The following is a 16,744-nucleotide window of genomic DNA, read 5'->3' on the forward strand; positions in this document are numbered from 1 at the left end:
GAAGAACAGTAAACATATTTCTTTGAAACTAAAGCTATGTCCACTTTGGTAAGTAGCTAAATGGTTTGAAATAAATGTTTAAAAGTATCCAAGTACTTACCGCAACTACAATAAGACAAAATATTTGATATTGAAGTCTACTGCTGTTTATTGCTCCAATTTTACAGTTTAGGTCTGAATAACCACTTCTGACGTTTCCGTTACTTTACATGTTAAACAAGTAATGTTTCACAGTGAATTCCCAGGACAAATGACACATTTAAGTTGCATACCATTGCAAAGCTTGGAAAATAAGGCTTCAAAATCATTACTCTAATGGTACGATGATCGTAGAAATTCTTCACAAAATAAATTTGAATAAAAAATACTGAAAATATGTTTTACCTTTTCTGCTAACTGACAGCATGGAGGCAAATTACTCACACAGTAAAAATATTCATACACTTTTGTAGTAAATTACATATGATAAGTACACATTCTCAGCTTTATTTTGACTACTTTTAATCAGAATACACACAAATAATGCACTTACAATGCATAGGTCTAGATTCAGTGTGTTTTTGGTACTATATAGTGGGGTGGCCATTTGACCCGGAAGTGGTTAGTGAGACCATACTAGTCTGTCGGGCAATCGGCAAACCTTGGGTGACTCCGCTACTCTACCTCAATCAAAAATGTTTGCATTATTGAAATATGGCTCGCTTGACCTAGCCATAGGATGTACGATACGCTCTATCAATAAGACGTACATATCCGTAAAAATAGAATTAAAAAAGTTGAGTTAATTATCTTAGAAAACGACATGTTTTATTATAAGCACACATTTTCCAATTTCAAATCCATATTATGGGCGCATCCATCTTTAAATGAACATTAAATACCTCTACATAGAAGATTTCCGAAAGTAGTTCCAATGGCAGCTGACGTAATACAGACGAGGTATGAGGAGGGTACGAACTCGGCCAAAATTGCGACGAGTGGTTTGTCGGGTTGGAGAGTTGCTTCTCTTTGCTCAAAATTTTAAAAAAGGAAGTCAATGTCGGGAATATGAAAATGCCGATTTGTTTTCTTAATATCTTCAAAATTTGACGTCAAACCCCGAAGTATGAGAACTTCTATTTATTTAACACTGTCATGCATATCATAAGTAAATGTTATTCGTGAATTAAAGAAAGATTGTTAAATTGTCTGCCGAGGTAAAATGCCTTAAAATTGCAAATGAATTTTGAGAGGAAAAGGTGAAATTAAGAATATGAGAAATGTCAAACATTACATAGGATTGTTGTGTTATATAAACCGGCCGTTTAAACTAAACCATGTTTCAGAATCACAGAGAAATATATACGAATGCTGTTGTTGTTTAACTGATGTATTGCTATTAGGTTAAAATTCACAGTCGTATGGAATAGATGGATGATTAATATTTAATTTGATACTCAATTAAACTAAACTAACTGTGTCTTGTCTCTTTATATGTTAAGGTGCAGCTCTTCTGAGAATGTAGCTAAATGGGCAAAAATAATAGTTTTTCAATTGACAACAGGGATAGACCCAGGATTTAAGGCACATGCCCTTGGGACCAGCATTTTTTTAAAACACAAAAAATATCATTAAATCATTTTGTTTCCATATTTGAGTAATAATGTGTGTTCGCAGACATGTCCGCTTGCTCTTTAATGGTGTTCATACTATGCCCAGTTTTAGAGAGAATATAGACGAAAAAGTGGGCAAAGTATAGACAGCATTAAATAGCAAGCGGACATGTCTGAGAACACACATAATAATTCAAATATGGAAACAAAATGATTAATGATATTTTTTTGTGATTAAAAATAATCCTGGTCCCAAGGGCCTGTGATTTAAGGTTAGGGGTTGGATCCGCCACCGGACAAAATCAGAAATACTAGTTTCACTGCAAGTCTGACAGTTAGACAGGACATGGCAAAGTTAAGGAACACTCAAAAACTTCATAGACAAAATATAGTAAAGTGAAGGAATAAGTACTAAAACAACTTATGTGAAGTGCAGGGGAATTTCCATTCTAGTTTTCTTCATTGAATTTTATTCAAGGAGAGAAGATAATAATTGATACTAGTAAATAAATTATCAACTCGTTAATAGTGTTGTTAATTAATTATTGATATCAATATTTGTGTATCAATTATTATTCATAACTGGTAAATAAATCTTTATAGAAATCAATGAAAGAAATATGAGTAGCACCACACCAGGTTTTGGAGTTTTTTCAAACTGTAACCATAATAGAGTATACGGACTTAAAAATAAAAAAGTTATAAATCGTATTATGACCTCTTAAAGCACAAAACCATTTCTTGTAGATTTTTATTTCGGAATTTTTCAGTTGAATACGATTTTTTACGCACAAGCGTAAAATTGATTTTTAATAATGACTTTAAATTTGAAAATCTACATTGTTATTTTTTTCTGTACATAGCTGAGTAATTTTTTTTTTCGCCAAACATTATAATTTTATAAATAAACCCCCTCCTTACAAGTGAAAAGGTTGATGCCTTAAACATAATTCTAATCTCCTATATATTTTATCCCATTCAGACATGTAATCTATTGGTGTTGAGCGGTGAAGTCACACGCCTTAACTTGTGACCGACTTCTCTCTCACCTCAATCGCCCAAAGATTTTATAAGACTTTAAAATCCTTGCTCTTTACACAAATATTCTAAAATATTTTAATACCGCGCACAATGGAAAGTGTGTTTTTTAGCCGGTCACTTTCTTTCTGTTAAATCCATGTTTCTGAACTCATTGAGGTAAAGCAGAAAATGCTGGAATTTCATGGCAGGATTTAACAGTCGTACCTAGATATTTGTCTGCCACACTGTTTTGACGGCTGAAGAGTGGACTTGGTTTGTCTTTCTGAACATTTCGTCGTATATGCTCCGGAATTTTTTTGTTATTCCTGTCTATTGTCAAATGCAGTTCCTTAGCGCTACATATTGGGGTAGAAACAGGCGAGGTTTTGTTAAAATTTGCAACATCGACAAAGTATCTGTCGAACTCATTGTCTATTTTGTGATCTAATGGTTCGAATTTACAACCCCATTTTATGTCCCAAGGTAAATATGAATAATCTGTTTCAAATGGCCTTCCCACAGTTGCAACTTCTCCGAAAAATACTAAAATGAGCTCGAAATTTTCTTCCTGCAAGTCCTGTTTTGAAACGTTCCAGAATGGTGATTTGTCGTCTATTATGTGAACAATTTGTTGTGGCCATGCTAAATATAATCCGTTACACCCACCTTCTACACTAAAGTTAAGTAACTCCTGTTTTGCAGGCACCGGTTTCCCGCCATCAGATAATTCCTTTCTGAATAGATATCCCTTAATGTTTGCATTAATGGCGTGAATCTTTCTCGTGTCGGCCACTCTGAATGTCAACTTCAAACACGGGCCGTCAGAAAATATACAACCAAAACTACTAAAAAGTATTGTATTATTATCTCTTCTGCCGCGTCTTACCTTTGCAACGACAAGTCCTGCTAAAGCCGCTTGTAAGGCTGCACCGAGTATTGACTGAATTAAAACACATGTATATGCAACAAGGCACTCTTCGGTCACATAAAAAAATCCATAACCAATAGTACTTTGTGTTTCGATTGAGAATAGGTAAGCCGATAGGAAAGACCTTAGGTTCTTGATGCAAGGTTTATGGTGTTCATCTAAGTCTTCATTGTCATAATCTCCGTTAAAAAAACCTATTATCCAATAGAATGCTGCAAATATTAACCATGTGATCACAAATCCACCAACAAAAATAAGTATATTCCACCGCCATCTAATATCAACCATCGTAGTGAAAAAGTCGTACACATATCGTTTTCTCCAGCCCCTGATGCCCTCGGTTGATATATTAGTCCGTCCATATTTATCAACTAGTCTCTTTGCGCCTATTGGAGTATCTTCGTCTTTATTCTTCAGACCCAAAGTTCTCATTCTACTCATCATGGTCAGTCGTTGTCATCCATGTAACCTATAAAGACTTTGTAAAAACAACGCAGATCAATAGCCTTTATTATCTCGATTCCTAATACTTCAGATTGACAATTGTATAAAGATATAAATTGATCATCAATATAATACGAAAACTTAATAATTGTAAGAGAAACAAAAGATGATAGAATTTCACGTCAGACAAAACTAGGGCTTTAATGTAAAGCAAAATTATTATACACCTATTTAAGATTTGAATACACCTTATATACGAAAAAAAACGATATTAGAAATAACCTTATTTTATACTTTAGGAAATATCTTATGGTGTTGATCGAAGGCATCTCTATGTAAGACAGTGTCATTTTGCTTGAAAAAGTCACGACATACCAATAACCAGTAACAAAAACAAACTCGTGGGAGTTTAAGACTTATAATTACACAACGGGCGTTAAGGAAACAACCATTTGATATTTTATTGGAGACTAGGATCAGATTTGAAAAAAAATCGTCTGAATATAGCTGAAATATTGCTGCTCGGACGTTAAACCCCAACAATCAATCAATCAATCAGATTTGAAAAAAAGCAGGACGATGCTGTATACTTAACAAATCCGTAATGAACAATTGGATAAATTCAGGGCTTGCTAGAGATAAAAAAAAGTCGAGTCAGAAATTACACTGAAAAAAATAAAGAACACAAAATTTGATTCTCACCCCCCACCAATACAAATCATATGGTTGCTCCCTATAACTAATAGAATGGTGGGATGAGAAGTCCGAGGTTCGAGGGAAGGTCCATATATGTATAACCAATTATAGATTTTCTTTCAGTAATGAGTTGTGTAAATTCTCCGCTGGAAATGGGAAAATTAAGATTTACAGCATGCGTGCTTCAGCAAGTTAGTAGACTTTTTAGTAGTTCTAAGAGTTTAAAATTGTAATTGATATTTTGTAAAGCATACTGAATTATATATAATTGAAAAGATATTCATTTGTATAATAGTATAATATCTTATTTAATGTGTTTGAATTTAAAGTAACATAACTTTTATCATAGAGAAATAACGACAACTCAGACCATACTTTAAAGTTTAAATTTTGGCATGAAAATATCACAATTCATTATAAAAGTTTAAAGTTATTTACTTCATTTTTAAGGTTGACCATACCTTGTATTAGCAGTGGATAGATTTTGTCTGAATTTTCCTACAAGATGACCTTGAACCTACATTTGAACATTTTTAGGTAAAATATTTATTCTCAAGATAATTTCAAGCCTAAATATAGGCAAGTTTTTACATTATTTTATAATGATTCTGTAGGAAATTTTCACTGTTTCGCTTATTATTTAAAAAAAAAAGGGCTGGTAGCACCGGCCCAGCAATCTGATAAATATTGAACGGTCCAGGTAATATTTTCTTTCCACAAGTTTCTCTCAAATTTAGCGATCCTCGGGTCGCTTATGATATACATGTAACACGACCCACAGACAAGTCGTCCCAAGTCTACAAGGTCCTATGGCTAGTACATCATAGAACCAATGATAGGTGATATAATTATCGATAAGACGTCTCTAACTTTTAAGTTAGTCCCCTTACAGGTTAAACCCATGCCTCGCGTTAATAGCAACTCTTAAGTCCTGCAGGAAAAAAAATTAGTCTAAGATCGAAGACACCACATTTTAAGTAGCAGTACTCAGCCTAGTTGCAAAAAATGACATGCGTGTATAGCATGAACATTTTGTTCGTGTACCTGTGTTGACCACTCTCACGATCTTAGCTTCAGATTTCAGCAATATGATATCATTTCACAGTTTATAGTGATTAATTAGGCGGGTCCGTATAAATTAATTATGTCGTATGTAATTAACTATAAGTTCGTGTGCGTTGTTCACACTAAAAAGTTAACGCTATTCAAGTTAGTGTATCCTTCATCCAACGCACAAATTTGACGTTTGTTAAGTTAGCTAAGTGCATACCAGCAATACCCAGCTATTCTGGCATACTCGGAGTAACAGTAGAAGGTATTGCTACTCGTATGACACGGGAATTCACATCATGATTCTTAATAGTTTAAAATCGTGACAATAATACTAATCCATGGGGGTCATAGAATTAAGACGTTAATACATGCTGTAGTACTATATCGTACAGGAAATGATGCACTTTATTGTAAATTGTTTGACTGAAAAATCAATCTTGATATTTCAGCAGTACACTTGGGGCCATATTAAGTTATTAAGGATCAGTCGCTGTAAATCTTGGATAATAGCTTCCATGATTGAGGTAACTAATCAAGCACTTTGTAAGATGTATATTCGATGTCCTTTAGGAGTTGATGTCTTGGAAATACCGTTAAATCTTCCAAAAAATCAATAGCTTTTATATAATGCTTGCATTAATCTATCACAAATCTGTTATTCTTTTTTTTTTGATGAACCTGACATTACGTGTAAACCATTAAATCGTTTGTTACTTCTTGTATTCTTAGAACTGAATAAACTTTCAACCATAATAACTCTCATTTCTGAGAACCTAAATATCTACACAGAGTGGCCTATTGTTGATATGATTTATTTCTGTAACCGTCGATTATATCAAACGAAGGGAAGTTTTACATGAATCCCATACTAAAATGCAGAATAACAGAGAACACCTCCGATCAGAATCACGAAAAACGACTACTATCGTTAAAAATGAGACGCGGTAAAATCTTGTTCTTTTTATTTATAACTTTCTACATTTCACTCAAGAAAAAAACACATTGCATGTAATATCGATACAGTCTTTTTTTTTCCGAGAGCCACTAAGTTATCAGTATTTGGGTAATCGGGAAACAGAACTGCTATCAGGTAACTTGCGTTTCCATGGTAGAGCGTCATTAAGGTCGAAGGGTAAAAAGCGAAACTATACCGACTGCGTCGGAAAAAAATAGTATTGATAAATAATATAACCCCAAAATAACCTAAACTTGTTTATTATCTTGGATATTTCTACAACTAATATGATTCCATAATAAAAGTATTAAAGTATAAAGTTCTATTCGCACTTGAAATTTTGCGATTTGGTCAAAACGACATGATGCCTCATGCCTGCATGGGGGAAATGCAAGTTTTACTTAAATAATTAGACTTTACCGGCTGTTGGTCATGAATACCAACCAAACAAAAATTATTTTGACCGAGATTTTGTATGCGGATTATACTTTGTATTCCCTACAGACCACGCGGCACCTGCTTCTGAATTAAAGCATTATCTTTTCATGTGCACTTGGCTCCAAGGTTGTATGTTTCGTAAATTGAATACGATAGTTTTATACCTATATATTCTACTTTGCTTGGATATCACATCTTAATACACGTATATTGCCGCATTGAATTTTAAAAAGATCATACATGCATGTACAAACTACTTTTTGGAATCCTGAACTGAGGAGCTTTTGTAAGGGGGGAAAGCCAATATATAGTTATCTTTCTTGCATTAAAATATATCATATCGCTTAGCTTTATAATTTATCAAAAATATGATATATAAAAGTACTTCATGATGAAGAAAAATCGTATTGGTTTTTTCCTCAATTAACAGAGCTAATAATTGTAATCATATTGAAGTTTTAAACTGCATAGATTTCTACAATTTCAGTATTGAAACAAGCTTTGTAAATATTTGCGAGAGACAAAACTAAATAATTGCAATGTTTTTTTTTTTTTTCATTTTTAACAGAAATGGTGAATATGGCCCTACCTTGCTATACTGATAACTGTATCACCTCATGTTAACACAGTATCCAATGACAAGTACAATTATGATGATATGACCCTACTTGTACCAGTATTATCAGTATAAAATGACTACATTGATTATCATCTGTCACATTGTTTTCATTAGAAACTTATACTGGTACTATTTATTGACGAACCAGTCGATAGAAGGACTGTCATAACGAGAACGTGAAGCATTCATTGTTCCAACCACACTGAAACCTTTATACCTTGAATGGTTTTAGAATTACATTGATTTTTAATTTTTTTTTATTTATTTGTCTATATTAATGCTAGGGAAGGTGGTCACCGTGTTTGCACTGTTTTTATATTTTTAGGAAAGTGGTGGATTTAAAATGTTAAATGCGCTAGCAGGTAGCTCGGTAACTGTAAGACAGACTTCTCAATCATAATGCATAGATTGATTCCTTTACTCGATAATTAAAAATAAAAACACATGAAAAAGAAAAATAATTGCTGAAATTTATATCTTCATATTTAAAACTTGTTACATATATCGAGAATGGATTTAGTTAATAAGTCAAAGAGACAACAACCCCACCGGGATGAAAAATGTCAGCTCAAGGCCACCCATGGGTCTTCAATGAACGACGAGGAAACTCTCACAACATAGGGTCGGCTACGTAAAAATGTACATTAAACAGCTACTCCACCTGTCTCGTCATGAAATATTTATAAACCCTCAATTTGCCTAATGATTTATCGAATATATGAACCTCAATAACCCAAAACAAACCAAAAATCTTGCATATTCCGTAAGGCAAATGGTAATATTTTTGATTTTTTCTACAATTTTCTATAAATAGACACGTGTGCCCGACTTATACATGCCATTGAAGTATTGTGATCTATTTAGAGAAGCAGGTGTAAATAGAGGTAAGCAATTTGATGTTCTGTAATAATATTAGTCCCCGACAAAATCAATACAGATATTTTGTTTCGTTCACACACGTTAACAGATGTTTTTGATCAGTTTTGATGGACGTGTCTAATACAAGCGTATGAATAACATGCAAATATTTTATGAAGTAATAATTTCGAGTTTTAAAAACTTTTGAAAAATCATTTTTTTAATAGTTTTTCTTTAAAATTGATTGATTGATTATTGGGGTTTAACGTCCGAGCAGCAATATTTCAGCTATATTCAGACGACCTTTAAAATTTGGTTAGCTTTAACGGAAGATACAAAATACAATTGAAATCTAAATTATAAGGTTATTATAATCTTCATGAGAAATAATTCAGATTAGCATCAGTAACATGATAGAAAATAATAATTTAGATGACATTTAAATCGCGTGTAATAGTGGTTAAGCTCTCTTTTACACATTGGAAATACATCAAAGCATCTTTGGCTTGTCCAGTATTGTTGTATATAACGCAAATATCTAGGCAAGGCATGCTTCTTCTGCATATTTTTATGTTAGGCATGGACTGTCTGACTTTTTAAGGGGGGGGGGTGGCTTGGATATTCACGCAAGCCAGATCAAAACCATTTCTCAGTTTTCTGATGTCAATGATTGTAGAAACTTATTTTATCTAATTATAGCTAAACAGACTAAGGTAATATTGATTAAGATAAAGTGACTGAGACTGGCAATAGTAACTGAGTGTGGTAACAGTGACTTAGAGTAATTATGACTGAGTGTGATAACGATGACTTAAGATGGTAATGATGATTAAGCGTAGGATGGTAATGGTGACTGAGTGTGGTAACGGTGGCGTAGGATGGTAAAGGTGATGTAGAGTAATCATGGTAACCAAGGTTACAGCGGTAATCAAAAGAATATAATCCAGGGACAGACCAGACATGGAAAACAGACAAACACAACAAAGAACATCAAGTAACTAAAATAATATATACAAAGTAACAAAAGCAAATGAGCAACTCGGACTCCACTGAAAACTGGGAGCATGGACCAGGTGCACCGGTAGGGTAAGCGCCCTCTGCTTTTCTAGAAAAACCCACGAGTTGCTCATAAAGTCAAGTCCGGGGTAGACGCAAGTGGAAAGGAAAACTATGACACGTTGAACAAATCAGTTTTCAAGGCGCAGATGGATACACCGTAACGATCCACAAGTTCATGATGTGGATGTGGTAATGTGACCGATTTTGGTAACGGTGAGTAGGGAAAGTAATGGTGGCTAAATATGTATGGTAATGAAGATTGAAGTAAGTAATATTAGTGTTCACTGCACTTTTGAAATGGGCATGGTAATCCAGGTCCCATATGGGCACTCTAGAAAGTTAGAGGCATTTATGAAAGCACACCATGCAAACACTAACATCTTTTTAGGAAGAAAATGACAGAAATAGTGACTATATGGTTGGTAATTGTGATTATAAGGCTGTAATGGTGACTATAGGCAGCAACGGTGACTAATGCGGGGTTGGTAATGGCAACTTTAAATTTGGTAATGGTATTAGGGGTTGGTTTTTAAGGTTGATGATGGTGTATGCAAGGTTGTAATTATGACTATAAGGTTGGCAATTCTGATTAGGGTTGTAATGCAGACTGAGGATTGGGGTTGACAATGCTGACCGAGGTTGCAAACAGATGTATCATGGGTTGTTTTAGGATATTTGTTACCCATCTTAGCTACCATTTATAAGTTGACACCATATTATATCACATTACAGTAGCATCTGTCACACATACACGTAATGTACTCTAACAGTTTAAGACCAAGGTACATTATTAATCGCTACACACAAAACGAGAAAAGGAGAGTCAATTAACTGAAGTTATCACGTTATATACAACAACAACGTCGTTTCCTGGGGATCTGATGAGTCATTTAAAGCAGTAACGGTAATTAGGGAGTACCCATTATCATCATGATTGATCTTTTACTGCAGTATCTCGTGAAAGTTTACTTGGTGATTTAACGAAACCTATTAATCTTTGTAAGAAATTTTGTAAACAAAACTAATTCATTCTAAAAAAAATGATCAAAGCTTTCTTGACATGGAGATGCATCCTCATCCATAGAAACGAATTAGTAATTTTTTTCCCGTACATTCATGTAACCGCAAGAAAAACTTGCCATATGCCATAACTCGTGTCGACGTCGTCGACAAGGGGTCCGTAGACTCTTAATTGGTTTTTGTTTCTAGACTGATCTTGATAACATTTTACAAAGTTCACAACCAGAAAACTTAAAAAGGTTGGTAATAATTTGTGAAGTTATGGCCCCATCCGTTTTGGAATTAGGGACTTGAAATCGATCCGATAATCTGGCACTCATCGTAACTTCGGCTGAGTTGGTACCTTTCCTTGAGGAAGTGCGGACTCAAGATTTGCCTTCATGTTTATTGAAAGGGTCAAATGGGACCAGAACCAATTAAGCATTCGATATAACTTAGCTGTGCCAGAATCTTGTCAATCTGAAACAAGAGCTGGTAATTTTTGAATGGTGTTGGACACACCCTCCAAGCATGATCCAGCTCTTGTTTTTATACTTGTCCTTACTATATATATGGCTCTATCACTGTTATCGTATCAAGTTGTTTCAAGAGAAACGTTTAGTTATTTTTTGTAACATGAAAAGCTGAGTAGTTCCGATCCGTATTGTACGGAGCCCTGGACTTTTTAAATTACAATCTCTTATCTCTGTGAGACCAACAGGGCTCCGTAGTATTGTCATAGATCATTCAGTCACATAATATTTTTATCGAGCAAATGGGGGTGGGGTTGTAAGTGGAAGGCTTGGATAATTCTCAAAGCAACGATACGTGTTCTTACATTACATTGTTCCGTCATAAACATTCCATGTCTAGATATTGCAAATAAAAATGTTTGTTTTTAAAGAAAGATGGAAACTGTTTTACCGAATGTGTAAGAATAATGTCGTTTTCATACCTCGCCAAACAAAAGTGGCGAGGTATTATGTGGTACCCTCCGAAAAACTGCGTGTCTGTCCCTAACGTTTTCCAGATAATATCTTTAGGAGATAGTAAAATATCTTCTTTTCAAACTTGTAGTTCTTGAATAACAAAAAAGATACATTTCAAATTTAAATTTCAGTTTTATCAGATTATTAACACAGTAGTTATGGCGATTTAAAACTGTTTTTATCTCCATTTTTTTGCAACGTGGCGCGATATCATTTAATGTCCCTTCAGATTTTTATTTTTATGTCTGCTATCGAGCATCTTTCATATAAAAATACTACACAATATCAGAACATTAACAGCATTATACACTCATGGTTGCTGTATTGTCTTGCAAGAAGTGGCATACAGACAAACTCTACATGATTCTTGGCAAACTATATACTAATAGTGACGGATCAAGAGATTTTCAAAAAGGGTGTTCCAAGCTTTTTGCCTAAACTTTGCACGAAATTTTCAAAAGTGGTCCGCGATCAAATATATCGAATGTTATTTACAAGTTTTTGCAGTTAATCCAATTTAAGTATCTTAACACATTAGCTAACATGTGGGTACATGCATAGACAATGCATGCACAAGCTACGATACGAATACATGTATAAGGGAGACAACTCTAAGTTAAACTTTCAAACCAACATTTTCAAAAACCAAAAGATGCCCAACTTATATATAAAAGAATTGCAAAGATCTAGATATATAGTTACCACGCACCAACTTCTGCCACATTCTTGCCTATTTGTTTATTTTAGTATGTTATGGTAACTATCTATGTGCAATGTAAATAAACTGTATTCACTTATTTCATTGATGACAGAGGACACTTGAGATACACTGTAAGTATCGTAAAACTTTCACGAGGAACAAGATATAATATCCCAAGGAAAAGGACCAGAACAGGAAAATAGACAAAACACCACAGATGAAAGCAAACAGACCATGGTTAGAACAATCGAAGCACATGATATAATGATCCAGGGACAAGGATTAGACCAGGAAAATATATCTAAATGCAAAGAGACCATGGTAAGAACGGGGAACATGATATAATAATCCAGGAACTAAGACCAGACCAGGAAAATAGACAAAACACCATAGATAAACGCAGAGACAATGGTTAGAACGGGAAACGTAATATTTATAACAATCCATGTACTAAGACCAGACCAGGAAAATAGACAAAGCACCATAGATAAACGCAGAGACAATGGTTAGAACGGGAAACGTAATATTTATAACAATCCATGAACTAAGACCAGACCAGGAAAATAGACAAAAACACCATAGATAAACGCAGAGACCATGGTTAGAACGGGAAACGTAGTATTTATAACAATCCATGAACTAAGACCAGACCAGGAAAACAGACAAAACACAATAAATAAAAGCAAATTGACCATGGTTAGAACGGGAAACATGATATAATAATACAGGGACTAGGACCAGAAATACTCAATGATAGAACGTCTTCTACGTAGCGTAATCTGAGTTTAAGTAGTCTGCCTAACTCCAGAGCATTAGTCTATTCCATGACCGCACTACTTTTGCCATTCCAGAATATTACAAGCTCCGGACAGCGTCTGACATTCGAAATTCACTCTAATAAGAGAGGAAACGTACGACTGCCGCAGCGTGGAGCTTGAGAATATTAGTGAAGGAACGTCAACGCCACAGAACTAGAGCTGCTCTGGAGATTGATAATCTGCCTCATATAAGTGTAAAGGAACAGGTTGGCAGACAGAGGGACACATTTCGTGCGCATGGGTATATGGACTATCCGTTGAAAAATTTTGTCTGTGCTCCCCCCCCCCCCCCAAATGGGTCAATAATAGTCTAAAGCCGTATTGTTGGCTAGACGTATTATAACCGAAAGCAATAACGAGGTTTAATATCGTATTCAGGTAAATTTTAACTGTGGTGTATACCACTTGGGTAAGAACGAACGAGCCTTTGCGATTATAGTTTGTGGGAATGTTTAAAGGGTAATTACGTTGGAACAGATTGGAAAAAAAAACAAACAAACAAACAAATGAACGACGATAATGTCGGTGTAATTGTTCTAAGTAAATTGATTATTTTATTGTTTGTATAGACAACAAACCAAAATAATGATTATTATTGTTGTTTACATGCGGTACATGTATTCAACATCCTGGAGCTAAATAAATAAATAGCAATGTAAAAAGGGTTGACTTTAACTGAGCGGGTCAGTCTCAAAGCGTCATACAAAAGCATCGTCACCTGAGATGTTAAAATGTTATCTATTCAAGTCATATTTCATATTGCCAGTGGATTATGCAAGCTTAAAGTATGACATTCATGTAGTCAGCCTGCTGTTGGCAAATGGAAAAATAAAGATGTGCGTTTAAAAATTGTATTAATAAAAATGTAGGTTGAGACATCAATGCAAACAACTTCTTCAAGTCAGCCTGCTGTTGGCAAATGGAAAAATAAAGATGTGCGTTTAAAAATTGTATTAATAAAAATGTAGGTTGAGACATCAGTGTAAACAACTTCTTCAAGTGCATCGACATTTAACAAAGTCTATTTGAATTTTGTTTTGGAAAAAAAGTGGAATCATCATGCATTTAAGACTAAATGTTGCTTAATGAAACAGAGAGTCGACCACTACCCCCATATAATCTACACAAGATTACTAAGATTATCGGTTGGCGGTCTTACCTTGGTAAAAACGTCCTCTTTATATCAACAGCTAGTACACATGTGACAAAAGCAAAGATTTAAAAATTTTATTTGAATAGGGACCAAATATAAAATCTGGTATAAAAATAAACAATTCACTTCAATAGACCATCCGAAAAATTACACAAAGTCAAAGGCAGTGATACACAGTGAAATAGTATAAGTAGTCCACGAAGACCTGCTAATATACTCGCAAAATACATAATTGTAGACAATCACTAAATTTTTGTACTTGTCTCATGACAAAGACAGAAAATTAAATACGAATATAAGATTATTCCTCGATCGAATCAGGTGCGGATCCAAACACTTTGAAAAGGAGGATGGTAACCGGGGTTCCCCAGAAAAAGGGAGGTGCTAGGGCATCATTTACCATTTTTTGCCAATTCTATTTATGAAAATGACAAATTTCCCAATAAAAAGGGGGTGCCACCCCTGCATCCCCGTCTAGAGCAGCCACTGCAAATGATACTTGTTGAAAGAAACAATCTCCGATTGTCGTCAGTCATTAACAAGTCACAGTTTCTGCGAGAAAACCAACTATAGGACAGGTACTTTACAAGTTGTAGTGATATTCACGAGCGTTGATGTCAATGGACGAAAATACGAGCTACAATGTCATTGCCTGACAATACTTATAAGCTGTGAAGTAAGAGAGTAATCAAGGAACCAGATTCTAGCGGAAATCAAAAGAATGTAATCCAGGTTTCAAAGACCGGACATAGAAAACGGACAAAAACAACATAAAGTAACTAAAACAATACATACGAAGTAACAAAAGTAAATGAGCAAATCGGACTCCACTAAAACGTGGGAGTATGAACCAGCTGCACCGGTAGGGCAAGCGTTCTCTGCTTTTTTCGAAACACCAGCCGAGTGGCTCATAAAAAGTCAAGTCAGGGGTAGACGAAAAAGGAAAGGAAAATTATGACACGTTGAACATTAAATATACATATAGAAAATAAGAGCTTTGCTGTCAATGTTTTATGATACTTATAAGCTATGGTCCAATACGTAACTATACTTCTGAGCTATGATGTCAATATGTGAAAGATACTTGTGAGCCATAAATGGCAGTGTGTAATGTTAGTATACTTAAAAGTTTTAATGCCAGTCTGTGAAGATACGAGCTTTAATTTCAATTTGCATTGAATGAACGAAAAATGCTGTCATTTTAGTGGTTACTATACTATATTTGTTTACCGTGAGTTTCATTTCGGTTATTTTATACCTTTTTATATATTTATCGTGTTGGCCCCGTGATAAAATCATGGTTTCTCTCGACTCGATATTTCAAACATGATTTAGAACAATTAAGTTGTAATTTATATGGGTGAACCATAGTGTTGTTGACGAAAGTAAGGCTATGAAAGCAAGTACTAGTAGGTTTTCACCATTGAACACGATGAAGTGCCATAAATATTCGGCTTAAATTATATACAATATCCTTAAGCAAATAAAAAGGATGCATATGTTTGTAATCAACCTTCATTGCCATAAAATGAGAGAAAAGCGTAGTCTACAGAAGAAAAGGCTGAACAAAAACAAACAAAATAAAATGATTAACCACTGAACTGTTTCTGGGATATTCCCCTCGTCCGAACTGCTTTTTCATACATGTACCATTGTACTTGTATCTAAGTCTCTCAAAAACTTACCGATGCTGTTAGTACATGCTTCTATATTTTGGCAGATATCATGTTACTTACTTATCCGTGCACCTAGCACATACTCTCAGAATTTTGCTGATATTTGATCTCATATTTACTTACAGTTTTGTTACAGCATTTATTGTTTCTACATGTATCTATGTTTTATGATTATTGTTCTTTCAAGTTCAACTCTATAATTGTTGTTCCATGCATAGTTATCTTTAACTCAACTTTGAGATGGACAGATACACCATAGCAATTGATTAAGGTTGACAGACACGACACGCCATAAATATCGATGGATATAAAGACAGACACGCCATTACTTTCTATGGATACGGAACTAGACGGACAATCACTATCGATTGAAATAAACAGACATATCACAACTATCAATTGAAATGAACAGACAAATTATAACTATTGATTTAAATTAAGACATATCATAAATATCGATTGAAATGGACAGACATATTATAACTATCGATTGAAATGGGGAGACATATTATAACTATCGATTGAAATGAACAGATATATCACAACTATCAATTGAAATGAACAGACATGTTATAACTATTGATTTAAATGAAGACATATCATAACTATCGATTAAAATGAAGACATATCATAACTATCAATTGAAATGAACAGACATATCATAACTAACGATTGAAATGAAGACATATCATAACTATCGATTGAAATGGACAGACATATTATAACTATCGATTGAAATGGAGAGAC

The 16,744-nt window shown here is 34.4% G+C and overlaps 1 protein-coding gene across 2 annotated transcripts; it reads right to left on the bottom strand.

The window, feature by feature from the left end:
* Positions 1–319: 319 nt before the first annotated feature.
* On the bottom strand, positions 320–14,384 carry LOC148619264 (inward rectifier potassium channel 2-like). Of its 2 annotated transcripts, none has more exons than XM_088578960.1 (2): positions 14,328–14,384; positions 320–4,018 (listed from the first exon to the last, which is right to left on the bottom strand). In XM_088578960.1, exon 2 carries the CDS (start codon positions 3,982–3,984, stop codon positions 2,782–2,784), a length of 1,203 nt encoding a protein of 400 aa, XP_088435086.1. In that variant the 5' UTR covers positions 3,985–4,018; positions 14,328–14,384; the 3' UTR covers positions 320–2,781. The 2 variants fall into 2 exon arrangements, with proteins under 2 accessions (XP_088435086.1, XP_088435087.1); XM_088578961.1 differs by lacking the exon at positions 14,328–14,384 and adding an exon at positions 7,716–7,867.
* Positions 14,385–16,744: the final 2,360 nt, after the last annotated feature.

Source organism: Perna viridis, chromosome 4 (assembly GCF_037379345.1).
Source record: "Perna viridis isolate PV_CMFRI_1.1 ecotype Kerala chromosome 4, ASM3737934v1, whole genome shotgun sequence".
Classification (NCBI taxonomy): domain Eukaryota; kingdom Metazoa; phylum Mollusca; class Bivalvia; order Mytilida; family Mytilidae; genus Perna; species Perna viridis.